A 27,668-nucleotide genomic window follows, 5' to 3' on the forward strand; every position below is an offset into this window, starting at 1 on the left:
CGTTAGTTGAAAGAAAACAATATTTGGGGCGTTCAGGTACTTTATCTTTTAATCTTTTAGTTTGTCATAATAACCAGAGTTTCTCTCTCGTCCACTCAGCCAGATTAGGAACTTAATGCTTTAACCTTAATGGGAATTTAACCTCTTTAAAGACAGTTTTTGAATGAATATCACAAACATAAGAAATAAGAACCCTTAAATCTTTATTGAATTTTTTACAGAGACAGATGAAGAGATATTTAAATTATTAAATATAATACAAATGACCGTACTGAGTGTCATACTGTGTGTATAAGTAGCAAAAGTGAAGTGAAGATGGCCGGATCATTTCACGAAGCACCTGTATGTAGAGAAGCGCTCCATAAACAGAGCACTTTAACCTGTAGTCTGAGTATGAAGACTGAAAAATAAAAGCAGTTATCTGTGAAATAGACACTTAATTTCAAATATTGCAGTTCAGGTGAAAAGTAATGTGTGAAGGCCTGGGTACAATGCGAGCACTGTATATTTTATACTTTGAGTTTTAGACAAGTAGTTATCACATGAGGGTACATTTCTCCTCTGCATTCTGCTTCATCTCCGACATTGTTGCCTGGGCCTTGGTTTTCAGTGTGTCCATGTCCAGGTTTTGAAGTCTATTGAGGAAAGAGTCATTGGCCTCCTCTTCCTCCTCATCCTCATCCACCATTTTTGCAAGCTCTTCTGGCACATCAATGTCATCCCCAGCCATCTCCACTAATGCCGTGTCTTGAGTGCTCTGTGACAAAAGTCACAAAATTGTAATGCAGTAAGTTCAGAATGATGTTAAAACCCAAAGATTTAATAAGTTACCATGGAAATGCACTTTAGAGCTGTTTAAGAGACTGAATGATTATGGCTGGGCAGAAATGCATCATATTAATGAATCAGGTGTTACTAGTAACATCTACAAAAGTTTATGAGTCTCAGTCAGCTTTGCTAGTAACCCAAAAACAAGTCTTTTTCCTAGTATTAATAGCAAATACATGCAATTAATTGCATGCTTTTTCTAAAATAACTTACTTTACAGTACTTACACAATAAATAAGTAAAATACACATTTTATTTTGAATATAAGTATAATTAACTGTGTTAAAAAGTATCCTTTCCCCAAATCCCTGTTGAAAAAATTGTGTTCACCTTCATGTGGAAACATTATTTACTTAAATCTGATGAAAATATGAAATGTTTCACAATAACTATACAAATGCACTGGTATGGTTCAATAGCAACTGCATTAATGTGTAAAAATAATGGATTTTTACCATTTAAAGAAAGTAATTATGTAAGTAAAGTAATTCTAAAAGGGTTGTGCCAGAAATCATGCAGTACTAGTCATAGAGTAAACTTACCTAAGTTAAAATTAAGTTGATACAACTCGAGTAAACATATTTATATAGAACATTTAAGCACAATAGTACAGACATTAAACTGCTGCACACACATAAAATGCTCGGAGAAGTAATACAAATGATTTAATGAAAATCAGTAACAGTAATACAGTGATGAAAATAATAAATATAATTAATAGATCAATATAGTAAATAATAATAAAAGTAAAATAACATTGGTAAATGAGATACACTTGGAAAAATGGCACAATAAACTGATATATGTAAAGGTTAATGCAACTAAAGATATAGTTTCTTACATCTGGAAGTCGATATTTATCTCTTAAAGCCACTCGGAGATTTGCCCTCTCAGCCTTCTTGGTTGCAAAGTCCTTGTCACGCTGAATCCTGCAAAATGCATGCACTTTATGTAAGCCAGTAAATGGAACAAGTTACAAGGCCAACCCTGCCACATAGTGACTGTGAGTTAAAGGAAAAAGAAACAGTAAATCAATCACTGGAATGTAATTGTGTTTATTTTTACCATACATTTAATGTATGATCATGTGATTTTATTTATTTATTTATCATATTTTCCAAAATGCTCAGAATCCCTAAAATATATCTAATATAAGTAAATATTTCCTTTCATATCATTATGTTATCACACGCATCATACTGTTAGCAGAAGAAGACATGCCAGGACTGCCAGCTGCGTCAATTAGAATGTCGTATGAAACATTATCTTGTTAAGCTGATCAGCAAGTCTCACTGCACAGATCTTGTTTTCCTGCCTTCATCTATTGTGTTTGACCTTGTGTGGATCTGTGAGGATTATGTAGTTGTCTGACTGTCCACAAACTCTTCCTATGTGATCAGAAGTTGAGGGACCAGACTTGGAGTAGAGGTACATCTCAGGCCCCCTGAAATCATTTGCCAAGCTACCACTTATCAACAGGCTAATGGGACCCATTATATGGACAAATAATGCAACATATAATTTTCATTTAATGACCATAACATCTAATTTGTGTACAAAAAACAATATATTTAATATATTATAATGACATATCGTCGCCTGGCAACCACCACTTGTCCAACATTTATGCAGCAGAACAGGACCAGAGAACCGTAATTTGTGCTATTAGCCCACTTCTGTAACTGTAGCTGCAGTAATGCCCTGCTTAATAATAAGATTAGCTACATGGAAAGCTAGCAGTTGGCCCAAATCCGGGGTTACTTGATGTTTTGGCCAGGGCTGCACTCCTTCACCTCATTCACTCCCATTGCTGTGCCATTTATACACAAAGGCGATATTGGCATTTAGCTACTTAACCCCTGTGTGGCCCTGGGACCATTTATGGTCCCAGGGCCACACAGGGGTTAAATGCAGTTCATCCTCAAATAGAATCACAGTAACTCAAAAAAGAAAATTTTTAGCTTATCCTGAATAGCTTAGTTAGGTTAATTGTTGTTTTTTTGTTTTTTTGTTTTTACTAATTCTAAAAAAATCAAAGATGCAGACCAATTTTTTAATCACTTCTACTAACATTATTATTCAGTGTTGTCCATCAACTTCCTGTTGTAGAATATAGCTCGAATAATCTTTAAAGAAAAAAGTTACAAAAAACAAACAAACTGGTGAACTTCAAAAAAATTCATGAACATTTAAATAAAGACAAAAATCTACTTTAAAAAAATCACAATAAAAAAATACCACAAAATAAATGAAATTAGTGAACTTACCCTAATTAAATGAACTACTATTCCTTTTCCCGTTAAACATCATTTGCCACTTAAAAATAATTAAATAAACAAACATTTAAAAATTAACAATAATAAAAAAGAAAATCACAAAAATGTCTTTTTTTTTCTTGCTGAACATACCTTTATTAAATTAACAGTAACCTGTATTTTTGACCACCATACTTGCCTGATTAAGACTAAACTGCCATTTTCCACTTGAATAAGTAAATAATAAATCAAAAATTACTGCAATCTGTTATACAGTCTGCCCTAAGACCTTCTTTTTTCACTTAGTTGAAATTAGCTTACATTGTAGCATCCCTTCAGATTTTAAGGTGATTAAATAATTATTGTTTTAAAACGCACTGGCTTAACAGACATGTTTAATGGTGGCTTCCTGAAACCAAACCGTGTTATTACACACAGAGCTTAATCTCCTTCACTGGCTAATTTGAGCCTCAAGGGAATAAACCGTACCTAAAGCTAAACTATAAGCCTGTCTCACATCCGCTGATGTCACATATGTGGTCACACAAGTAAGACTCCAGAGTCCATACACACCCACACACTATAGAAAACAATACAGTTTGAGAATGTTGACTGACAGTATTTTCTCATAATGGCAGAAGCTGACTCCAAAATGAGTCTTAAGATCATGCAGCTAAAGGGCAAAGTAGCCCTAAAGTCTGGCTTATGCCCAGTGCATGTAAAGAGAGCAGGGATTATTACATTTAAGTGGAAGTTAGCTTGTCTAATGCTCTCCCCATAAGGTAGGCATCACCAAAAAGTAACACGTTTTGCAGATTTGGGTGAATATGATGGAAGCTAGTACAAAGAAAATTAAGTGGCCGTTTGTACTTAGAAATACATTGGACTTTACATGCTAAATGCAAATTTGGTAACCTACAGCGATTCTTGTGTTGGTATTTTTTGCATATGAAAACTTCAGACCACCTCCCACCAATGCTAACCTGTCCCACACTGTCCCACACAAACACAGTGTTTTGCTCCACATTTAGTTTTTTGGGATCTGGTCAGCATACAAATGTCTGAAATGTAGAATACAGCTTGTATTGACAGGGAATGAAAACGAACCTCTTTCTTTCTAAATGTTGCTACTATGGTCCACAATGTAATAGTAATTCATGAGTGGGTTTTGAGATTAAGAGAGGCACTTTTTATCGGTGCTATATGCTTTTATCTGCAGCTCTGGAACAAACATGACGCGATAGCCTGGTATTACTAATCCTGCCGATGAGTAATACAGCCCGCGCTTAACATGAGTTTTATCTTTCCCTTTTTAAAAAAAAAAAATTACACACTGTTAAACATTTAAACATTTACATAAATTTTAATCCCAGCTGGCATTAGATGAGCGGTGGGGTATGCTGTGGACAAACGGCCAGTCCAAGCACACAATAACACACAAGTATTCACACTTACATCAAACTTAGATTGTCATTTAAAAATGTTAACCACTAGTTTGTGACCTCAGTGCAAAAAACATATTGCTGAATAGTTGTAAACATGCTATCCAGTTTAGCTGTTGTTAACATTATTTTAAGGCACTGTTTTTCAGTGTTTCATCCAATGCTGCAAAGGTTTACTCACTTTTCTTCCACCATCTGCTTCTGGTACTCCTCAAACTCCTCTCTGGACATGCCTTTGGACTCTGCTGTTTCCTTTCCTTCTGCTCCTGCTTTACCGTTACCTTCACCGCCTCCTCCGGTAAAACTCTTCAACTTGTCACCTAACATTTGATTCATGAGGAATGCCATATTTCAGCTGTAATCTTTCTCAGTCCTACAGGGAAAGCGTAAAGCTAAGGGCCGGTGGAGAGGAGAAGGGTAACGTTAAAATTAAATTTTGTATGTTTAAAACAAGATACTGTTTACAAGAGCTGTATACAAACTTCCCTAGATGTGTGTCAAGATGATTAGACCGTGTCAATAACTTGTAGCTGGAGTAAAACCGATAAAGAGCTTAGCTCATAACTGCCAGCCTGCAGACAATGGAGAGTGTTTATCTTGTCAACAAGATGGAGCAGGATAGACCCTCTGGGTGTAGTTCACTATTATCTACTTGCCAAACCAGCACTAATCACTGCAATGGAACTAGTGTGATCGAATAATAAAAACTAACTGTAGGTAAAACATAAATAACTTCCATCATGCAAACGTACGCACGTACATTTCATATAAACAGTGGTTACCACAGTGGATGTTAAATTCAGCAGTGCTACAGCAGATACAGCTATTTATCATGAATGATACTGAACTTATTTGAGTTTGAGGTTAAAACACTAAAAACTCTTTTGCACAGCTCTTTGTTACTATATTATTATTTATAACTGTTATTTAATTGATATTAGGGTTAGCATGAGTTATACACTTGGAAAATACTATTCTTTTCCTATTGAGCTTCACAGTATTGACTGTTTTTAAAGGTGGACTCTACAGTCACAGAGCTGTCTTGATTTCCTTTAAGTAGAAATAAAAATGGTTCATATTTTAAAGCAAGATTTTCTTGTCACTGACATTTACATAAAAATGGTTTAGCTCACTGGGTTTAACAGGCAACCCATAAGCTACAGGGCTGATGCACAGTCCTGGGTTTGAAGCTTTCCTGAGGCCATTTACTGCGTGTCTTGTCCTGTGCACTGTCCCCAGCTTTCCTGTCTTCCTCTCTTGCCAAATCGTATGATACAAGCAGAGAATGTCTGTATCAGTTTGTGTATCGATCACACATTAAGTGCAGTTTGCATTGGTTAAAAATGATTTTGCAGGTTATCTGCATGTTAAAACAGGAATTAAAGAGGCGAATGATACTTCAAAGGTGTCCTGAAGCGTTCCTGTCTGCCATGACTGCCATATATTGTCCTAGTTAGAGCTAAGGAGTATTTTAGTGATGTTGTGGACGTCACACTTTCATAACATAAACATTCTGTAACACCCAGAACTGAAAAACTGCACAGAAACTTTCTCTTGGATTTACAGACACTGTAAAATATTCAGTTCTCTGTGTAAAAATGCCTTGTTGATGTCAGAGGCCAGAGGAGAATGGGCAGATACTTCAAACTGATACAAAGCACAGCAACTAACTCATTGCAGCCAACGTATTACAACCATGGCAGCAGAGGACAACACCGAGTTCCACTCCTGTTAGCTGGGAACAGGAAACTGAGGCTACAGTATAGACAGACCAAAATTGAAGAAGATTGGAAAAATGACAGTGAAGGTGAAAGCATGGATTAATGGAATCATTTCGCCTTCAAGCAGCTATTAAGGCTGTTGGTGGTGGTGTTCTTTTAATGGTGAGGGATACTTTGGATCCCAACTGATTGTTCAAATAAACCAGCCTCTTGAGTATTGTTGCTGACCATGTCCATCCCTTTATGACAACAGCATACCTATCTTCTGATGGCTTCTTTCAGCAGGATAACACACCATGTCTCAAAACTCAAATCATCTCGAAATGGTATACCTAATAAAGTGGTTTGTGAGTGTATCTTAATGAACATACTGAGATGGAAACGTCTAAATAAAATATCCCTTGAGAGATTTTAGAAATTCGTGTGGGATTTTTTCTCTGATGAAGACGTCAGATTTCTTTTAATTTACTGCTTGATGATTGTTATGTCTATTCACAGATTATTATTAGTGTCACAGAAAACTTTTGAGGTCCCATTCAATTATGTAATTTTGTTTTTACTATTTTAGCCTCCTTTGCTTTTGTCTGTCATACTTTCTTAGGTCTTTTGACAAAATTTGAAAACTCCTTTAGGACCATTGTTTTAATCGTCCTTGCTTCATTAATGCACACAAACACATCTTTCAGATCTCTTTCTTCACTTGTCCTTGCTGTGAATTCAAACAACAAAAAAGAGATGCTGCCAAGCTATAACAACCTGCCACAGCTTAGCCTGTGAGCCTGTGTCACTACAGCTCACCTGCTTTATACCACAGGTTATTTGCTGCGAGTATACAGACAGAGGAGTGGTCAAGAATTGGCTTACTGTGACCTCTGCCCCGGTAATCCACGTCGTCTTTACCATAGCCTATTGTGACGTATAGGTTCTTTATCCCATCCTTCAGACTCTCACCAAGACTCCTGGACTTTTTCCAGGTAACCTACAGTTTAAATTAGGGCTGAACGATATATCGCATTTGCGATAATATCGCGACATGATCAAGTGCAATTTTCTAACCGCAAAGGCTGCGATTATACTGCGATTATATTATACAATTCATGGGCTGCATCCTCCTGAGGCCGCATTTGTAGACCGATTACGTCACAGCGACGCGCCGAAGGCTGTCCAAATTACTACCATATCCCAGAATTCATAGCGCGGCCCAGCCAAACTCCAGTTTCCAGCAATGGCGGCCGCTACTAAGTTTTAAAATTACTCATACTAATCTTTCTGGGTCACAAAATAAACTTTTAACATATTTTCAGGCGAGAAAGTAGTTGTGTAAACATCAAATATCTGCTCGGTTTATCAAGATATCCCATATTTGCAAAAGTGCTTCGACGTTTTCAGAGGCGTCTGCTACCCACCAGCTCGACAGCTAGCCGGGAGCTCGAGGGTTACTGATGCGGCCGAGAACGGCACAACTCCCGGCACATCATTTTCAGATCACCGCGGAGTTTCGCTGCTCGGGTTAAACGTAATATATAAGTCACTTAGACAACCTAAAAATGTTATTGTTGGGCTTTTTTCAGTGTTTTGTTTGTTCGTGAGTAAATCGGTTTGGCTGAGATTAAAGTTATTAGATTAGATAAAATAAAACTTTATTAATCCCCCGGGTGGGTTCCTCCTTGGTTTTCACACAGCTGACTAAACGTCAAACAGAAAACTTATTAAACAGAAGTATGAGACAGTCGAGAATTTACACCAGTGTCTGGTTATATTTTAGATAGCAAGAAGCAGACGGCCGAGTTTATTAAACTCCACCGAGACAGCGGTGACGCTAATCAGAACTAGACCGTCCAATTTCACGCCTTTAAACTTTAAAGGCGTGTTTGTGTGTGTGTTTATACAATTGCTATTATGTTTGCACTTTATGTGTAATGTTACTGACTGCAGAGATCAGTAAGATGTGTGTATTTTTTATTTATTAGTTTTATTTATTTAATATTATTTTTTAATTGAATGACTGTCTAGTAGTTCACAGATGTCGAAAAACTGAGTGTGGTAAAGCCACTGATTTTTTTTTATGTATATTTCTGCAATCTGCACATTGTACTGACTTTCATTTTAATGTTTACACCAGGGTTCCTTGTCAGCACTTTATGCTCAGATGTTTGTAAGCTAAAAATAAACTATTGTGTATGTTCAAATATACTGTTGTGATTGAAGAAGTTAAATAAAAATGTCAGTCATCAATTCATGCATCACCTCATGTCATCATAACAGAGGTCTGTCTTCCAGGAAAGAACAGTTTAAAATTAATGTAGTATAGTATTGGCCATACTATATGATGTATTGCTTGTCTTTGTTTAATAATACAGAAGACAAATACCTTAAAAAATAATCGCATATCGCATCGCAATCGCAATATTGGGGCAAAAAATCGCAATTAGATTATTTTCCATAATCGTTCAGCCCTAGTTTAAATACTCCTCACTGGTGTCGGAGAGGCGGATGCTGTCCAAGATAAAGACAATGTTGGATAACACCTCCCACCCACTCCATGACATGCTGGTCAGTCACAGGAGCACGTTCAGTGAGAGACTGAGATTACCGAAAAGCACCACTGAACGACACAGGAAATCATTCCTGCCTGTGGCCATCTCCCTGTACAACGCATCCACTTAACACACTGTTTGCTGCTACAACTACACATGTTTCTTTTCCAACTATTTATTTATGAGTGACTTATGTATGTATGTATGTATGTATATATATGTATATATTGTACTATTCTTAGTTAGTGTATTGTCTGTCTTGTCTTAATGTTGGTTTAAAATGGAGCACTGTAACAAAAAATAATTTCCCCCAGGGATCAATAAAGTATTCTGATTCTGATTCTGATTCTGACTGTACGGCCACAGAAACAGCACGTTTGACCTTACTGCTCCATACCTTAACATGTCAACGAGTTCACAGTCACTAGATGTCAATCCAACAGAGCACCTTTAGGATGTGGTGTAACAGGAGATCTGCATCATCTGCAGCATTTGTGTGATGCTATCATGTGACTTTGGACCAAAACCTGTGATGAATGTTTTCAGCACCTTGTTGAATTAAGGCTGTTCTGAAGACATAAGGGGGTCCAATCTGTTAGTACTAAGGTCCTAGTACAGACCTAGTACAGTCTGTCTGTACTAGGTACCGATTAAAGTGGTCAAGTGTTCTCTCACTTTGACCTCTGACCTGGTAATCCACCATGTCTTTAACAAGTCCATTTGTGACGCATGAGAATCTCTTCTTCATCCCATCCTCCAGGGTCTCATGACGAGTTTTGGACATTTTCCAGGTGATCTACTTTTTATGTAAGACTTACGGTACAGACACCCAGACAGTGTGTTTGACCTACTAAAGCATAAAACTCGCACTTACTTGTGCAGGCTTTATTCTTGTTTGACCATGCTTGATTTCTACCTCAGGGGAAATCTGACCTCTGTGTGAAGTACAATAATGGTTAGAATATTTTTAGGTTTTCGTGGTTCACTACAAATTTAACAGAGCAGAAAGAGCATTATGTAAGACCTGGGCTGAGCAAATATGGAAAAAATCGCCTCCACAAAAATGACTTTTCAAGCTTAAGACTTTGATCATTCATCATTTTGAGTAACTTAAAACCAATATTACACTAGAAGACAAACACTGATTTCCTTTTTAGTCTGACTGCCACAGCTGCAAATTCTGATGCAGCAGGTGTCACACAGATGGGCATGGTATCCATGGAGATTGTGTTGGTGTTAGCCAGACTGCCCACTACAGATATATCACTTTATTTAAACCAGTAAGTAGCAGTACTTCTTTCAGATCTTGATAAAGTTTTTGGAAAATGAAGACATTTCGATTGGAGGATGTTTGTAATGGTTAAAGCTCCAGGCTAAGACATACAGTGCTGCAAAAAGGTATTTTCCCCTTCATGATTTCTTGGTTTTCTGCATATTTGTCAGACTTAAATGTTTCAGGTAATTTAAAATTAAAGTAATTTCAAAATTTAAGAAGGACATCTCAGGTAAATACAAAATTCAGTTTTAAAATGATGATTTAATTTATTAGGAGAAGGGGGCTATCCAACCCCTCTTATGCAATCAAACGTATCCAACCCTATGTGAAAAAGTAATTAAATGTATCATGTAAAGCTGAGTTTAATTTTATGAGCCACATCCAGGCCTGATCACTGCCAGATCTGTTAAATCAAGAAATATAACATGTCCAAATATAATATATCCAAATATAACGTGTGTGACAAAGTGAAGCAGGCTTAAAGACCTCAAAAAGCAACATGTTATGTCAGAATCTAAAGAAACTCAAGAAGAGATGAGAAACCAAAAAGGTCACAAAGGCTCATCTCACATTTGCCAAAAACATCTTGATCATCATCCCTAAGATTCTTGGGACAATATTCTGTGGACTTACGAGACAAAAGTTCAAATATTTAGAAGGTTTGTGTCTTACTACATTCCCAGTCAAATATAGTAGTGTGGTATTGTGACGGTCTGGTGTTGCTTTGCTGCTTAATGACTTGCTGTAATTGATGGAACGATGAGTTCTGCTTTCTACCAGAAAATCCTGAAGAAGAATGTCCATGAACATTTTGCAGGGTCCTAGTCATGATCCATACTTAAATCAGACTAAGATGCTTTGTAGTGACCCGGCCGTTCATACCCCAAAATCCTCCAGATCAAACAAACAAACAAAAACAAAGAACAGACGTTAGACTTCAGAGGTGCAAAGCTTCTCTGCTGGATCGGAGAAGAGAAGAGATTGAAATGATAAATTCCTTTAGGTTCCTGAATGTTCTCTGATCTATTCAAGAAAGAATAGATCACAGACTACATCTGCTCAGGAGACTCAGGTGAAGACATCACAGGTCCTTCCTTCCTGCTGCAGTCAGACTTTACAATCAACACTGCTCATTAGATAAAATCACAGCACTGACATGCATGTAACTGTTTTTGTCCAATATTATGTAAAATATAGTGAAACAGTACTTACACAGTGTGTAAGTAACACTAGCCATCGTGATCATCCGTCTACTTCAACATTATATTTTTATTCCATCCATCCATCCATCCATTCACTTCCGCTTATCCTTTTCAGGGGCGCTGGAGCCTATCCAGCTGTCATAGCCTGATCAAACCTTTGGTTTCTTATTCCAGACTGCTAGAATGAAAGTAACAGATGTTTGCTTTCTCCAGGAAGCAGAGCTGCATTTTTGTGGCACATGTCACAGGATTAAATTTCTTATTTCTAAATTAGGGTGCTGAATATACTAGCCTTACAAACTGTAATACAGCTCAGCCCAACTCTTATTTTACACTGATGAGTTTGACTTGTGGAGCACTCTCACGCCATCTGCTGGCAAATGGAAAAAAATGAAAAAATAAAGAAGAAGAGCACGACATAGATTATGTCGTGCTGTTAAAAAATAAATAAATAAATAACTGAGTTCAAGTAACTAAAAAACTAAACTAAATCGTTACAAAAGCATGCTTTTTGTTGAGGAAAATAATGCAAAATATCAACATGTGATATTTTGTCACCTTATTAACTATTAAAAGGAATTAATAACAACATTAGAAGCCATAAAAAAGCTACAGATGATTTTCTGTGAAATAAAGTAGAAACGAAATAGAATCCTAATTCCAGTAAACATCAACAAAATAAGTGATTTCTTACAGAGATAAAACTGTTGCTTAATGCAAAATTTGCATCTGCTAAGCGCTTATTGTATAAATCAGGCATATTTCAGTGCTGTGCAGTGAAATGTTGTTAATATAAAGTGTAAAAACACCTGAATTTAATTTTTCTGCCTGAGCTGAAGAGCTGGAAGTTGTGCTTGCTCCCTTTGGGTATTGAGGGCAATGCCGGAGGGATGCCACTCCGTGTGCGGTGACACTGCGGAGAGCTGTGTGCAGCTGTGAGGACCGCAGGAGAAGTAGGGAGGAAGGTGAATTAGAGTCAGAGCCAGCAAGCAGGAGAAAAGGAGGGGAATCTGTGTGGAGGAGGGGCTTCATCGAGGGAGAGAGAGGTTATAAGAGATGGTGGGGGAAAAAACGAGAGAGCGAGAAACTGTGCGCGTAATGGGTGAAGATGCTGTTGCCAGGGAACAGCGCTGAAATAGAAACATCCATTTTTTTCCTGCTCTCCGGAGGAAACAAACTCCGTCAGTGATGGAGAATCCAGAATGGACTGAATGTGAGGGAAACAGGTGATCCTGACTCCAAGTGGCCTGACAGAATCAAAGAGAAGGTAGGCAGTTGTTATTACGTAACCATCATAACACTGTTCCCATACGGCTGACATCATCGCAGCAGGATTAAAGCCTGGGGTGGGGGCATTAGAGTTGGTGGAGGGAGGAGGAGGAGAGTGATCATCATGAAACATGCTAAAGGTACACGGTCAGGATTATTGTTATTTAGATCAGAAAGCAGCACAGTGAGGACGCTGGGAAGGTGAGAGCGGGATGTTTCTGCTGCACGGTGACAGACTCTCCTCTCATTCGCCTCTCTACAGGAGGACACAGTTACTGCCTCAGCCTCCATTAACAGCAGGGGTAAACAACAAGAATTATCCAGCAGCCCAGGCCCTCAGCACACACCTGCAGATGTAATCAGCGATGATCCACACTCAGCAGCTTTAAGGAAGGGGGACCATCTGAAAGGGAAGCAGGGACGCAGAAAGCCTTTGTAATTACAGTATGTGAGTATCCTGCTTTTAAACCATGGTTTTCTCCGCTTTCCGCTCTCATAAAGAGCTCTTCTTCTGAACAGATTCTACTGATGGGAGGCCCAGAGGGCAGAACATCAAACGTGACATTCAGTGCTTTGTTTCGTTCTGTGACTGCACGCAATTAATCACTGAGACGGTTTTAGTTTTTCTGCTAATTGAGGACTGGCAGTCGTGACACAATAGCTTCTTTGCACGCATTTAAAGGCCACGCAAACACAAATTTTCTTTGTCAGCTTCTCAATAAGAGTGATACAGTAAGACCCAAGATTATTCTTTTTATTATTAGTTTGTTTATTCTGAAGTGGAGCGGGCTCAAAAAAGGAAAAGGGGAAATGTTTAGATCACAGTGGGATAACAGTCGTGGGAGCCGCTGGTTTTCTGTGAACACAAGCTGATCTGATCAAACTGCAACTACACAGTCAGGATGAAGCAGATTTCAGGTGTCACACTCTTCAAACAGATCATTTTTTTACTTTGTTTTCAGTGTTGTCAGAGATATTAAGAGATGTTGAAAAGATGAGAAGTTTTTAGGCTTTGGACATCATTATCTTCAGGCTGTACATGACCACCTCTCTGTCGCCTTTCATCTTCAACTGTTCTATTAATGCTTATCTTTGAGTAAATGATTTCATAACAGAGACGAGCGAAAACTACCTCTCCGCTTCACTTGATCCCACCTGTTGTGTATCAAAGACAGAGTACTTGTCAGAAAAAAGTATGTGGTAACATTTATGCAAGTGTTGCGCCTGTTTCAGGTCTCAGGTTTGCCAAGCGCAACAGCATCAATAGTTCACGAGACAGCATTTGGGAAATGAGGACAGGCCTGCCATCTGGACATAAATCCCCACCAAACACGTGCCGCTGCAACATTACTTTGTGTCCATCAATCAGCAGTTCACTGTGCATGCAGCTGAGCCTTTGAAAGAGACATGCGCACCACAATAAACCACATGCAGTCATCGTGTGAGATCAGAGGAAGGCAACTTGAAATGTAATTTAAGCAGAAAGGTCTCAGTTAAAATGGCATTTAAGGATCTGCACCAAACACTGCAACTTTCTTATCAGGCAATGCAGTGCAAATACCTCTTTTCTCCATCATTTAGAATCGATTTACAATACAGCTGTACTGGGAACATGTAGCTGGAGGACCTGCACCTTTTAGCCCACATTTGCTGTTTTTTTATTCCACACATCAGTGCCAACCCAGTGGACAAATGGATCACAGTAAAGTCTGTGTCTGTAGCCTGAGGAACTCTGGCTAGGAGAGTGACATAGGGAGACACATGATGTTTACTTTGTGCATGACTAATCCCTAATGGTCAGGCTGCTATAAATAAAACACTGTGAACCTTTACATCAAATACCAAATATAGAGCATGATGTCATGGAGGGAGATATCTGCTTTGATTCTATATAATATGGAAGCTTAGATCATGATCTGCTTTACAGAAGCAGGTGCTTGTTGTGCCCTGAGGATCTGTATTGTATGAGAAACTGTTTATGTCACCCTCCCCCAGGGATCATGGGGAAGGAAACCCACTGGGACTTGGTTATGTCAAACTATCATTTCTGTGATTTAACAACAGAACACATAGGGCTAAATTGTTCTTGGGTTCAGATTTTGTTCTTAAATACAGTCTGCCCGACACAAACAAGACAACGCATCTACTCTGCTTTCCTGATCGTCCAATTCCAGTCTCTAATTCCTCTGAGTCCATTGCTTCACCTGTTTATGATATACTCAACTACTTTAGTGCAACAGCTACATAATGAAGTTCATTTTAATTTAACAGAGAGAAGCTGACAGAATCAGAGGTGGGTGACATATCCAAATTTTTGTGTCACCTCCAAGGGTCAAGCTTCATACATGACACATTTCCCATGATGCAACTAGAGACAATACTGTGCATACTGTGACTTTTAATGCATCCTCTGTCAAGATGATCCCACAACGCTGCAGTGAAGTTGAAGTCTAGGCTCTGGTAGTGCTCCATTGTGTGTTTTGTTCTATCCAAGTGCACTTTGCAGCATTTACAGTGTGTTTGGGATCAGTGTCATGCTGAACAAAATGATATTGTTTCCAATCTGACATTTTTCACATGGTCTTGCATGCTGGATCAAAATCTGATGGTTCTTTTCTGCATATATGTTTCCATCAATTTCGACATAATTCCCAACACCACCGACTGAAATTCAGTCCCAACCATGTTTTACAGACGACTATAAACACTCTTATATTGCTCCCCTGACCTTAGACATGCATCCCTCCATAAGACCTGTTTATGGATGGTTTTCAGTCTAGTTCTTGTGTAATTTGGCACACACCAGCCTTTTGTCCCTGCTTCCCTTTCTTAAGAATAGTTTTGTGCCGCCACCCTTCTACTGAGGTCATTTCTGAGGAGACGTCAGTGAGGAGAAGAGAGATACATCAACTTAGAGGCCAGATGCATCTCTCATATTCTGTGCCACATCTTCTCTGTTTTGTTTTGTTTTGTTTTGTTTTTCCATTTTATAAGAACATGACTTTCAGATGCTGTTCATCTGCAGTAGATAGATTTTAGGTCTGCTACTATGTAGAATTTTCAGCTAAGAGCTTTGGGGAAACACCTTGTTGCTGCAAAAATGTTATTTTATGTCTGTCACATGGTGTTATCTGTGGTATTTTTCACAGATTCAACCAAAGAAACAGGAACAAATAATGTGTCACAACAGGCTGCTAGTAACAAAGTGCCTAAAGATATAATTTAAAACAGGTTCTTCCCCAGATTTTCTGTTAAGTGAAGATACAACACTGGTTCATCCCTTCAGTTAGGTGTCTTTTTTAATGCCCGAATGATTGACAGGTCAGGTTAAGCATCTAAGCAAACAAAGAGATAAACAAACTCCTTGGTAGTGGCTTAAAACTTTTTTATGTTAAATCCTGATCATAAAGCAGCCACGCTCATCTATCTCCACTTTCAGTTTGTAATAAAGACAAGTATAAGAAGCCAGAAAAAGACATCATTCAGGTTGTGCAATTTGGGTGGAGTGTCTACTTTAATAAGGCTGCAACGACTGAATTAGTTAGTCAGCAGTGTGTTAAACCATTCGGTGAACTTCCTGGTGAACGGCTCAATGAATTCTTTTGTTTGTTTGCCTATTACAGCGAGCTGAAGCCCATCCTCGCTGTCAGAGGATGGGTACAGCGGAAGCCACTTTACGTATGGACAGCATGGAGGTTAAGGACGAGTGGCAGGATGAAGACTTCCCCAGGTACGAGGCAGAGAAACAAACAGTCTGTGTTTGTGCGTGCAGTTTGTCTGATTTGTGCAGAAGCTTTTTCAAAGAGATCAAGCTTCGATGGAAAGTCTGTCACATGTTGTGTGAGTGCGCGGAGGGCCGAAAGGAAGCAGGTGTGTACTTTCCATGATGTAGTCATCAGGTGTTATGTGATGAGGCTGTAGCAAGTCAGCGAACAAAATAGCAACCAGCAGATGGAAAAAGAGGAGCAGTCAAATACCTCGCAGTGTCCAAGCTATGGGAGACTAGCCACTCGCTCTACTGCTGGCCAAAATCTTTCTTTGACAGCAGGGGAAATATGCTTTTAGAAGCTGATCAGAGAAACCTTCATTATCTTCCAAAAACATCCACACATAGTACATGCAGCAAAGTCCTGTGACTGTCTGAAAAATGCTTTTGTGTCAGAATCACTAATGCGTGTGTTTAATGCATTTAACAAGGCTAAAAATATCTCAGGATGACTTCACATGAATTATGGTGGTGGAATATTAGGTAAGAGAAGTGGAATATTGTGATTCATCTGGGGGGATTTCAGACCTGGAGGTCTGTGTTAGAAGCAAATTATTTAACACTGAAAATTGTTTTTCTCTTCCCTACTGCTTAATTCGCTCTTGAATACTTGTCGGTGCGGTCTTAACCTTGCTTCTACATAGCTACTGACAATTTAATAACAGCAATTATCCAGCAGCTCCATCAGTCCATACTTGTGGTGTTTCAGGGTGTGTTTGTCTGTGTATGCAAGTCTCTGTTATTGCCTGTCTGCATATGTGTGTGCACTCTAATCTAGCCTGCTCAGTCCCTCACCGAGGTTTCAGCTGTCCTATTATAAAATCAGAGGGGAGTTGGTAATTGCTGGTGTTGCTTTCTCAAACGACAGGGTGAAATACATTTAAATCAGGTTTCGCATCGCAGCCTCTCTAAAAACAAAGGGCAAAGAGCAAAATGCTGGGACTGACTGTTAGTACTTCATGGTTTTTTAGTGGTTTTCATCATCGCAGATTATTTAGTTTAACAGTTGTGCTTATAATATACAATTATATAACAGCCAAAACAATCATTACTTGGCAGCAGGAAGACATTAAGCCAGATATAATTCTTATGTATGTACAATTATTTCCAATTTAACTGTTTATTTATGCTGCGTTCGTTTCCCTGCAGGCCACTGCCAGAGGATGGAGATGCATGTGGCCTCTCTGACAGCAGGACCAGTAAGTGGACTAAATAGACACCATTATATTTTTTATACAGACACACTCATGTTTATACGTATAAGGTGTATCCATACTTTCATAACATTTTGTCTTAGATCCTCCCACCACTCTGAATGTCGGCGAATCCATGACCCAACGTAAGCGTCGCACGCTGGTCGCCCCCGACATGAACCTGTCTCTGGATCAGAGCGAGGGGTCGGTGCTCTCTGATGACTTCCTGGAAACGCCCGACGACCTGGACATCAATGTTGATGACATCGAGACTCCAGATGAGACTGACTCACTGGAGTTCATCAACAACGGCAACGAGCTAGAGTGGGAAGGTACATGCATGTTCAAATTTAGCATCCAAAAACTTCTATGGGGGAAATTATTAGAACACATAATGAGGACAAATCAACAAACTGTACATAATCTTTCTGTAATGATATAGTTTTATATGGTAGTTGTAATAAACCAGAACAAATGTAGAATAGAGGCACATTTATTTCCGCAAGCTAAAAACAACACAATAACTATTAAACACACACAGTATAACAATGAAAACAATGACACACACTCTAAAAAAGAGGGAATGCTGGGTACTGTCACAAAAGACAAAGCATAACAATAAAACATGATATTACATTGTACTGTGTGTTGATTTAAACAAAGGAGAAAAGCCGAAGAGAGTTAAAATTAGCCTTAACACCAATTTAAGGCTGGTGGCTCTAACATTATCAATCCTAACTCCTGTGTTGCTCTGGAGCTCTAGCAGTTTTACAGTCTAGTGAGGGGTTACATTTGATCATTCAGGTCCCAGGTATAAGGGAGGCTTTCGTGTCTGTGCAGTACATGAATGTAAGCACAGTCAGTGATCAGCTCAGGTCCAGATGTTACAGCTTTTTCTAAGCAGTAGTAGCTTTTCGTTCCCCTCTGCAGGGGCTTTTGTTAGGAGCCCTTTGGTGTATCCTTTGCTGCTTCTCATTCTTCACATCTCTTTTAGTTTTTTTTCCTCTGGATTTTCTTGTTCTAAATCTGTGCTTCCAGCTTTGATGGATCGTGCTGGTTTAAAACAAATAGCTGCTGGGTCTGTGTATCCTTTTGGGATGAGTTTTTACCCAGCTGAGCAGGTTTTTTTGTTTGTTTATTAAATTTTAGCAACGCAAGAAGGTCACATCCAAGGGGAGCAGATATTTTGCTCTCTGGTAACATATTTTTGATCGTGTGCTTGAGCCATGCAGTGACATCAGCGCTTATTCTATGCTCCATTTAAAGGCGTTGTCTCTGTCAGTCATGTTGAGTAGTTGTATTGTGCATTGTTGTTGGTGTGGCCTCTGAGCTGTCTGAACAAGCCAATACCACATATTTAGTATAAAGGTGAGCTGAAGAGTAAGCCTGCATTGTAAATGAGGTGGAAAAATTCAGGATTTCATGATATTTAATTTTACAAAGAAGGGAAAATTTGAATTGCACCAGGTTATGTGCAGTAACTTCAGCAATATTGTTGTTTACATTGACAAATATGGACCTTTTTTGCCTCTGAGGTGGAGCAGGTCAGCTACTAATTGGAAGGATGGTGGTTTGAGGCAATTCCAGTCAGCCAAAGTATCCTCAGGCAAGATGCTGAACCCCCAAGTTGTTATTTGAATGTTAGATAGAAACATTTAGAAGAAGAAAAAGGTGCTTGTATGAATTAGACATGTTGTAAAAAGAGCTTAGAGTACATTTTACGTTTGTATGCTAAATGTCATCATAAATCGTGATTTATAGCTTTGAAAAGGTTCATTTCCCTTTGCCAGCTCTGCTCATGTTGGCTACATGTGTTGTGAGCAGCTGCTTTCTGGTGTCACCTTGTTTTCAGACGACACACCTGTGGCTACTGCTAAGCGTCTCCCAGGTGAGAGCGAAGAGGAGAGAGACTCGTCAGGTCGTCTGTGGCGAACAGTGATCATTGGCGACCAGGAGCAACGGATCGATATGCAGGTCATCAGGCCGTACCTGAGAGTGGTCACACATGGAGGTTAGTTAGACTGTTTCCCCAAATGGATTCCTTAGGATGGTTATGCTATTATAAATCTTATCAGCCCACTTCCTGGTATTAAATGTAAAATGTAGGTGAAATGTAAAAGAGTACAGACACATTTACATGTCCTACCTGCCACGTGATAATTTGCCACTACGAATGGAGCAACTGCATCTCTCTCTTCTGTCAGGATATTACGGGGAAGGTCTGAATGCCATCATCGTGTTTGCAGCCTGCTACCTTCCTGACAGCAGCTGTGACGACTACACGTACATCATGGAAAATCTCTTCCTGTAAGATCCTTTCTTTGTTATCACATGGCGACAACCTTACTTCCTTCTTTTCTCACTCTACAATCCATTAAACGTTTCCAATGTAAAAAGTCTCCTATCCAATGAGGATGTAAAATAATGAATCAAATAATTCTTAAAATTAGAGTGGACCTGTTATGGGTTTTTTTTTAATGTTATTTAAATCCATACTGTTGTAATGGGAGAGCTTATATTAAAGTTTGAGATAGTGATCCCTGATTTCAGACTGCTCAAAATAGTCAGTTCTAAACGGCTTGTTCTACTCTTGGCGCTGTGTGATGTCAGTAAGAGAGGATATCCTGATATGGTCATCTCAGTCACGCTGCTCTGGCTTTGAGCATGGAAGCCCCGCCCCTTGACCTTAAAGGGAGCTAAAACAGTTTGTTTCTGATGAAGAAAAAAACCAGACGTCATGTTGAGAACTTGAGCCAGTAAAGTGCCTGAAATCTGTGCCATTATTTCTAATAGCCAGCAGGTGGCACTCCTGAGTTCAGATTCTAGAGAAGAATCCTCTGCTCCTATGACCTCAGTAAATCCCTCCAGTACTGTGCATGAGTTTTGAGTCACCCCTTTCTTCTTCTTTTTTTTCCTCCTGTCTTTTTGCAGCAGTGTAGAAGTCAGAATTGTTGTCTGAAGGCCATAAAATGACAAACAGATTTACTTTCACAAGTGGAGCATTACTAGGCATTATTGGCCTGAGATGTTCTAAGAGAGGTAGAGACCTGACCTGACACACAAAGACAAACAGGACAACACAAGCATGCATTCCCACCCTCATGCACAGGTATACAAACACTCACACACACACCCAACATGGAGACACAGAAATGGACACCGTACACATACTCACACTCCCCATACACTCCCAGGTCCTGGAACCAACAACCCGTAGAAGGGCAATCAGCCCACAGACCCAGGAGATGGTCTCCTTCACTCTGGGATGGAGACAAGTAGACTTCCCTGGCCTCCACAGCAGCAGAGCAGCCCAACAGCCTCATAACCCTAACCCAGACCCTGACCAGACAGCCAGCTCTTCCAGCCCTGGATGGCGAACAGAGAACGGGAGTGTGTGTGCTTCACTCCGCCCGAACTATACCCACCCCAGCATTCAGGCAACTACCAGACTACATAAGCCAATAAAAACCCAGGTTAAGAGTTAGCTAAAGAGGCTCCTCGTTCCACCAATACACCCAAGCCCCCCAGGTCCAGCCAAAACCCCCGCCCAGAGGTACCCCAAGTCCCCAAGCCTGCCCCAGACCCACCCAGGAGTAACTACCAGACCGGTAACATTTGTTTGCCAGCACAGACTACCCAGCAGCGCCACACACAGACACCAGAAAACACCCCCATTAAAAAGGGGTGTTAAAGTATGATATGGATCGGGGAAGACCGTGGGCAACATGTTTGGCTTCAAAACATGAAATGGTGATGCCAAAAATACTCAGCCTAAAGCTTCAAAACAGGGCCTCACTAATCAAAGTGTAACATCCTGCAGGTACAGTTTATGAGATGAACTAGAGCTGGAAGTGAGTTTAATGGATCCCCCTTTAAATGAAAGATCATTTTATCTCCACAAATAAAATATCAGAACTCTTTTTCATCATAAATCAAATGAGGGGATTTTATGTGCTATTTTCATGTACAATTATAGGTTGTTCATGTCTGTTCTCAGGTATGTTGTGAGCAGCCTGGAGCTGCTGGTAGCAGAGGATTACATGATTGTTTACCTGAATGGAGCAACTCCTCGCAGAAAGATGCCTGGCATCAGCTGGCTGAAGAGATGCTACCAGATGATAGACAGAAAGTAAGATGAACAGTGTCAAAATAACTCGGAAAACAATTTGGGAAATTAGAAGATAGTGAAGCTGAAGATGTTCTTGATGCTAGAGATGAAGATAACCAATATACATGGGATTTCATGCAGTTAAAAGTTATAATGGGGATTGTAATAAACTCTGTTTGTTTCCTGTAGACTGAGGAAGAATCTAAAGTGTCTCATCATCGCTCACCCAACATGGTTCATCCGCACTGTCCTGGCCATCTCAAGACCCTTCATTAGGTATATTTATGACACATTTGGCCGTGAAAGCTTGTCTCTTAACAAATCTAAAAACAAAAGAGAGAAAGGGGAAAATAGGTTGGAGCATTTTAAAGTTGTCACATCGCTACACTGAAAACATTAAAAAGAGAAAAGTGTTGCTGTTTCATAATCAGAGTACGTATGTTGTGCTACGTGGCTGAATGCACATATATTTTAGGATTAATTTGTGACAGTAACCCAATGTTGTTTATATTTTTTGAAGTGTGAAGTTCATGGATAAGATCCGTTACGTTCACACCCTGAAGGAACTCGGTCAGATTATCCCCATGGAGCACGTGCAGATTCCTGAATGTGTGCTGCAGTAAGTACTCTCAGCCACCAAGGGTCCCTGTTGAGATGCTTCAAGTGTCTTTCATAGCTTATACTCTGCTTTGCAAGCTTACAGCAATATAGTCAGCTCCATAAGTATTTACTACTGAATGCAAGACTCAACTCCAGGTCTGTTATCTGCTTAATTTGTTATGGAATAAAGAGGGAAGAGGTCACGAAACTGTTGTTAGTCTATTGTTCAGTCACCACTGACTCTCTGACAATTAGGGAATATATAAAAATAGTTTTTATTCCTAATCTATTTTTGCAATACTTTTGTTTAATTCCTTGAATTAAAGTTGAAAGTCTGCACTTTGGTCACATCATTAATGTTTTTTTGTGATATGATGTCCAGAGGCAAAATTACAAAACATGCATCATTGTCCAAATCCTGACATCTTGAAAGAATTCAAACAGTCCAACAGTGTTTATGGATAACTAAGACTGATATACAGTTTTTCACATTTGTTTAAATGTCTGCTTCTCACTGTTTACTTAGATGGACTTGTGCAGACGAAACAGCAGGTGATTAAAATAATATTAATATTTAAAAAACACTTTATATATGTAGCAAAGTTACAACGTGCCTCACGGAAAGAAATTAAAAACATATAAGAAATCCAACATGAGCTTTACAACTCTGAGTAGGCATTCACTTTTTATTTTTTTTGTTTATTATGGCAAACTGTGCAAGAGTGCTCAAAACTGAATTATGGCAAACTGATTTTAAAACAAATTCAAAAGATGATTGAGGCTTTGGAAGAACTGCAGTGCATAGTTAAACAGAAGAAACAGAGCCAACATCAGACAAACTTTTCCACTGTCGTGTGCAAAAGAAAGTCTCTGTGGAATCTGTGGAAAACCAAGTGCACCTTTACTGCTTCCATAGAAATTAATACATGCTGCTAATCAAATGTTAACACAACCCCACAATCTTCCCATGCAATGCTTAGAGAAACTGCAAAAAACCCAAGAGTTACATATCGGACTCTCAAGGCTTTGGTTAGCATGTTAAATTTTACCTTTCATGACAACACAAATAGAAAACGATTAAATAAGTGTTGCTTGTTTGGAAGGATTCCAGGGGAAAGTTTCGGACAGATTAGACCAAATGGCCGTAATACACAGCACCACATTTCAATAAAATCAAACACCACAAATCAACTGTCAAGCATGGTGGTGGAGGTGTGATGATTTGGGTATTTTGCACCTTGTAGCCATTAAGTCAGCTCTGTATACCAAAATATTCTAGAGTCAAATGTGAGGCCATCTGTCTGACTGCGAAAGCTTGGCCGAAACTGTGTCATGCAGGAGGACAGCGATCCCAAGCACAGCAGCAAATCTTCAACACGATGGATGAAAAAGAAAAGGATCGAGTCCAGACCTCAACCTGATGAAATGCTGTGGAAGGACCATAAGAGAGCTGTCCATACACAAATGCCTTTAAACCTCAATGACATGAAGCAACACTATAAAGAAGAGTGAGCTGAAATTCTGCTTCAATTATGTGGGAGAATGATAAAGTCATACAGAAAATGATTCGCTTAAGTTATTGCTCCTAATAGTGCTTCTACAAGTGACTGAATTTTATCTCAGGACTGCAGATTCCTTCAAAAGCCTTCTCTTTAACATGTCTCTGCATATGAGCTTCATCAACACAGAGCGATGAACTTTTAACTTCAGCACTGGTGAGAAGGATGTTACAGAACTCCTCATCATTCTGTATTTCTATCCCCTTTTCTTAAAGGTATGACGATGAGAAGATCAGAGCACAAAAGGAAAGGTGAGTCACATGTTTTCAAGTGATTTTATATTAAAATTTCTTTGTTTACACATGCTCATTTAAACATGCATGTTACTACTATGTGCCTCTCCCCCAGACTTGAGCAAGACCAGCAGCAGAGTAATTCAACACTCCCCAAAGAAAGGTGACCCAATTTTGTAGTACATACAGTCCTACAGCGCATGCAGCTACAATATGGAAAAGTACTCATATATTGTTGCACTTAAATCCCGTGGCTGCAAGAAGCCACTGATTTTATATTTAATCTGTTAGAGCAATAAAAATAAAACAACTTCCTCCATTGGCATGAAGAGCATATTATGTAAGAGGTTCACCAGCAAATTGATCAGTGCGTTGCTTCTCTTTAATGTGATTGTGAATGCTTGAACTTCTGCAGACATATAGATTTGATTAAGCAACACAGCCTAACATGGTTTAGACGACCAGGCAACATATTTATATTTGTTTATCGTCAATTTTAATCTGTTATTTCCAGGCCGAAGTCAATGATAGCAGAGGTTGGCCGTGACATCTGACATTAAGGTAAGGGACTCATCCATCTGAGTGCCTCTACATCAACTCTTCAGGTTGGTTTGTAATGTCAGCCCACAGTAATTAATCTTCGACATACATGGAAATGTTCTTTTCTGCACATATCTGCTTACGTGTGCTAAAGAGACACGATACAGTAAATCACATGCTGGACGATGGCCTGTCTTGGGCCCAAAGGATCAGCTTTCTGTTCAGTGGCTGTGGGATCCAAATTTTACTATGACACACTCGAAGATTTCCAATTCCTTGAAACTGTGCAGTCTCTGTGCAGTGCAAAAGACAACAATCATCCGCTTTATGCTGAGTTTGATGAGGTGTTGATCTAAAAATGCAAAAATCGCGCTTCAGTTTCCTTCCAGGTTTCCAATTCTTCTCTGAGAGTACTGGACGCTGAACAGGAACATGTCATACACTGCTGACTGACTTCTGTCACTCACCCCGTCCAACTCATTTTCATCTTTGCCAAGTCATGTTTAACTTCTTTAAATTCCGACTGTGCATGGATCCAAGAAACGTTACTCAATCCTCAAACATCACCCCATGTTACATAAAGCACAGCTGCTTGTCTCTTCAGGCCTGCCTGCGTGCAACCAATCAATTCTATTTTTATTGGGCAAATTGATCTGCCCCACCGAGCCTGTCATTAACTGGGTGAAATGCCCACCACAGCCAGCCGGGATGGGTTAGGGCGGGTGAAGTGGATTATTTTAGAAACTGTCCCCGGCTGCTGACTGTTCCTATAGGCCCTCATATATCAAACGAGATGCCAGCCAGTGGACTGGCTGACATCTCGGGAATGGACACGGGGACTGTCCCCTAACTAAATGTCGGCACAGGAAGCAGGGGGAAAAAATGAATGGTCAAACCTGATATGTGTCAAGTAGTTTAGATTTACTGCCGCTCACTGACACACTGCCAATTTTAACAACTGCATTACATGAAACTTTGTGACTGACGGGATTAAAGTGAGACTTAAACTTTCTGTATTTGCCTTGCAGAGCTTTAAACTGAAGAGCCCGAGGGGGGGTCGTAAAAACAGAAGCCCACAAGCTTCTCAGCTGGGATTATATCCCCTAAATGGATCTATTAGCCAGAGGACAATCATTCCTCAATATTCCTCTTGTTTCAAGTGACACGCTTGCTTCTAACAACTTAAGGTTCAGTTACACCAAAGCATCGTAGCTTAGTTAAATCAAAAACTGTCCTGCATGTCAAGTTGACCTTTACCTACAGCATGACTTTGCCTATGCGTGAATGAAAAGACTTGCCGGGAGCATTTTGTACATATTTGTAATATATTTTTGAGAAAAAAGTGTTTGCACACAGACGGTGTTGGTATTGTTTGGTTTATTGGCTATTTGCTGAAAAAAGAAGTGCAATGATATCGCTCCTCCTAAATGTTTCTGATGCAAAAAGTGTGTTTTCAAGTTTTCCGGAGTTGAATATGCAGGTGGCATGCTTGTTTATATCCTTCCTGTCTTTGTTACATTTGTTAAGTTTCAAAAAGTAATTTTGCAAGATGGGAAGAAACATTGTTACAAATGAAAAGAATTCTATTTAATAAGAGAGTTAAAATGAATTGCTTAGTGTTATTTATGAAAACGTGCCATTTACTGTTTGTAAAAAAAAAAATTGTAATAAATGAGTGATCTAAAGTTTTGTCATGATTATTTGTCCCCCGCATTCAGCCTTAAGTCCTAAAACAGAAGAGAACAAAAGCACAGACTTGCTCATGTACGTTGCAGCTGATATTTTCATCCTTTTATTGCAGCTGCGTGTTTTCATCTTCGGTCCAGAATGTTTTTGGCAGTTGAGTTATTAACGGGGATAATCGTCAGTGGATGCTCGGTGGATGTCACCTGACCGTCCTGTGCTGCGTTTTATGGAGGTCTTAATGCCCTTGGAGTAACCCGTTTCTGTTTATGTACACAATACATAACCAATTAGAAACTGAACTTTGCCCTGCATTTTTTATTATATTTTAATCATGTTCTATTGTGTAAATTCAATCATTCAGATGTGAAAGAGAAACAGCTTGAGTTAAATTATGATGTTATATTTAATTATGTACTCTTAATTGTTATTTAGTTTTATAAGAATAATCTTGCCTTTTGAAATATGGATTTCATTCCATGAGATTGGAATAAAGAGACGCCTGACACACAAAGGCATGGAGCCATAACACATTTAGATTTTGTATTAATACTTGAAGCACCAGGAAACAGCCTGCCTCTGTCCAAAGTTCACCACCACCTCTAAAGCTGACTGAATAACACTGCTGTATGCAAACAAATCTATATTTGGAAAGAGTTTTTGACCACTGATTTTGGGATGAAACAATTTTCCAGATCCATGTTGTCCAGAAGGAGTTATGCAACATCCTCTGAAACCACCAAATAGCATTTTTTATTTTTTTTTTGTACATCTTGAAACTACACAGGCATTGCAGATCTGGTTATTTACTAATGTTGTGCAACCAGACTAGCTGCTTGTCTCTGCTGAGTTAAACTAAAATATTTATTACAGATCTACAGACATGCAGACAAGAATCTGCCTTTTTGTCTTCCGGTGTATAAGCCCTGGTAACGAGCGTATGGACATATATTTAAAAAGCCAAATTTAGACTGAGAGCAAAGGTAAGTCTGTCTTTTGATTCCAGGGTGGAAAACGTATGTGCACCACATGCTTCCCTGTGCTAGACCAGATGGTTTGATCCCCTATATGGAACAGATTTGTACTCTCCAGGTTCTTACGTGTACGTAACATTTTCTGTTTACTAACGCCAAACTACTACACAACATAAGACCTGTCAGTAACTTAGTGTGAGGCATCCCTTTTCCACTGAGACTTTCCTGGCAAAAAGACCACGTGCTCCTGTATCTCCAGGTCAGAGTTCAACTCCTTCCTACACCAACAAAGAAAAGCGCAGTAGTAACATAGATTGCTCAAATACTGTGCAAACAAAATGAACGCGAGTTTATTCCGCACACATCCGGGAATGTGCGGCAATCTGAGTTGATAAGCAGCGGGCGCTTAACTTCAAAGAAATAGCCGTGGTTTATCACACCTGTAGCTCGAGACACTGTGGTCACATGGCTGGCTGCCATTT

At 39.3% G+C, this 27,668-nt stretch overlaps 2 protein-coding genes across 7 annotated transcripts in view; one reads left to right on the forward strand and one right to left on the reverse strand.

Moving 5' to 3' along the window:
• Positions 1–190: 190 nt before the first annotated feature.
• cplx4c (complexin 4c) overlaps positions 191–27,668 on the reverse strand; it is a 35,359-nt gene continuing 7,881 nt past the window's right edge. The window contains exons 2-5 of one of the 4 annotated variants that reach the window (XR_014916430.1): positions 21,542–21,920; positions 19,636–20,444; positions 17,573–19,478; positions 1,697–1,757 (exon numbers count right to left, since the gene is read on the reverse strand). Coding sequence is in view for 2 of the 4 variants with exons in the window: in XM_085439366.1 (XP_085295492.1) it covers positions 1,445–1,757; positions 4,707–4,873 (480 nt within the window). In the remaining 2 variants the exon portion in view is untranslated. The other 3 variants (XR_014916431.1, XM_085439367.1, XM_085439366.1) reach the window with 3 other exon arrangements.
• On the forward strand, positions 12,278–26,214 carry atcayb (ATCAY kinesin light chain interacting caytaxin b). 3 transcript variants are annotated; one of them, XM_085439362.1, is made up of 14 exons: positions 12,278–12,528; positions 12,793–12,978; positions 16,154–16,260; positions 17,446–17,495; positions 17,594–17,821; positions 19,342–19,500; positions 19,694–19,796; positions 21,487–21,618; positions 21,787–21,873; positions 22,118–22,216; positions 23,972–24,007; positions 24,105–24,152; positions 24,504–24,550; positions 25,558–26,214. In XM_085439362.1, the coding sequence occupies exons 3-13, from the start codon at positions 16,184–16,186 to the stop codon at positions 24,541–24,543; spliced, it is 1,059 nt and encodes a 352-aa protein (XP_085295488.1). In that variant the 5' UTR covers positions 12,278–12,528; positions 12,793–12,978; positions 16,154–16,183; the 3' UTR covers positions 24,544–24,550; positions 25,558–26,214. The 3 variants fall into 3 exon arrangements, with proteins under 3 accessions (XP_085295488.1, XP_085295490.1, XP_085295489.1); XM_085439364.1 differs by lacking the exon at positions 12,278–12,528 and adding an exon at positions 12,592–12,670; XM_085439363.1 differs by lacking the exon at positions 12,278–12,528 and having other exon boundaries at positions 12,677–12,978.

Source organism: Copadichromis virginalis, linkage group LG18 (assembly GCF_057382275.1).
Source record: "Copadichromis virginalis isolate Kocher_CV1m ecotype Utaka linkage group LG18, C_Virginalis_male_GT1.1, whole genome shotgun sequence".
Taxonomy (NCBI): domain Eukaryota; kingdom Metazoa; phylum Chordata; class Actinopteri; order Cichliformes; family Cichlidae; genus Copadichromis; species Copadichromis virginalis.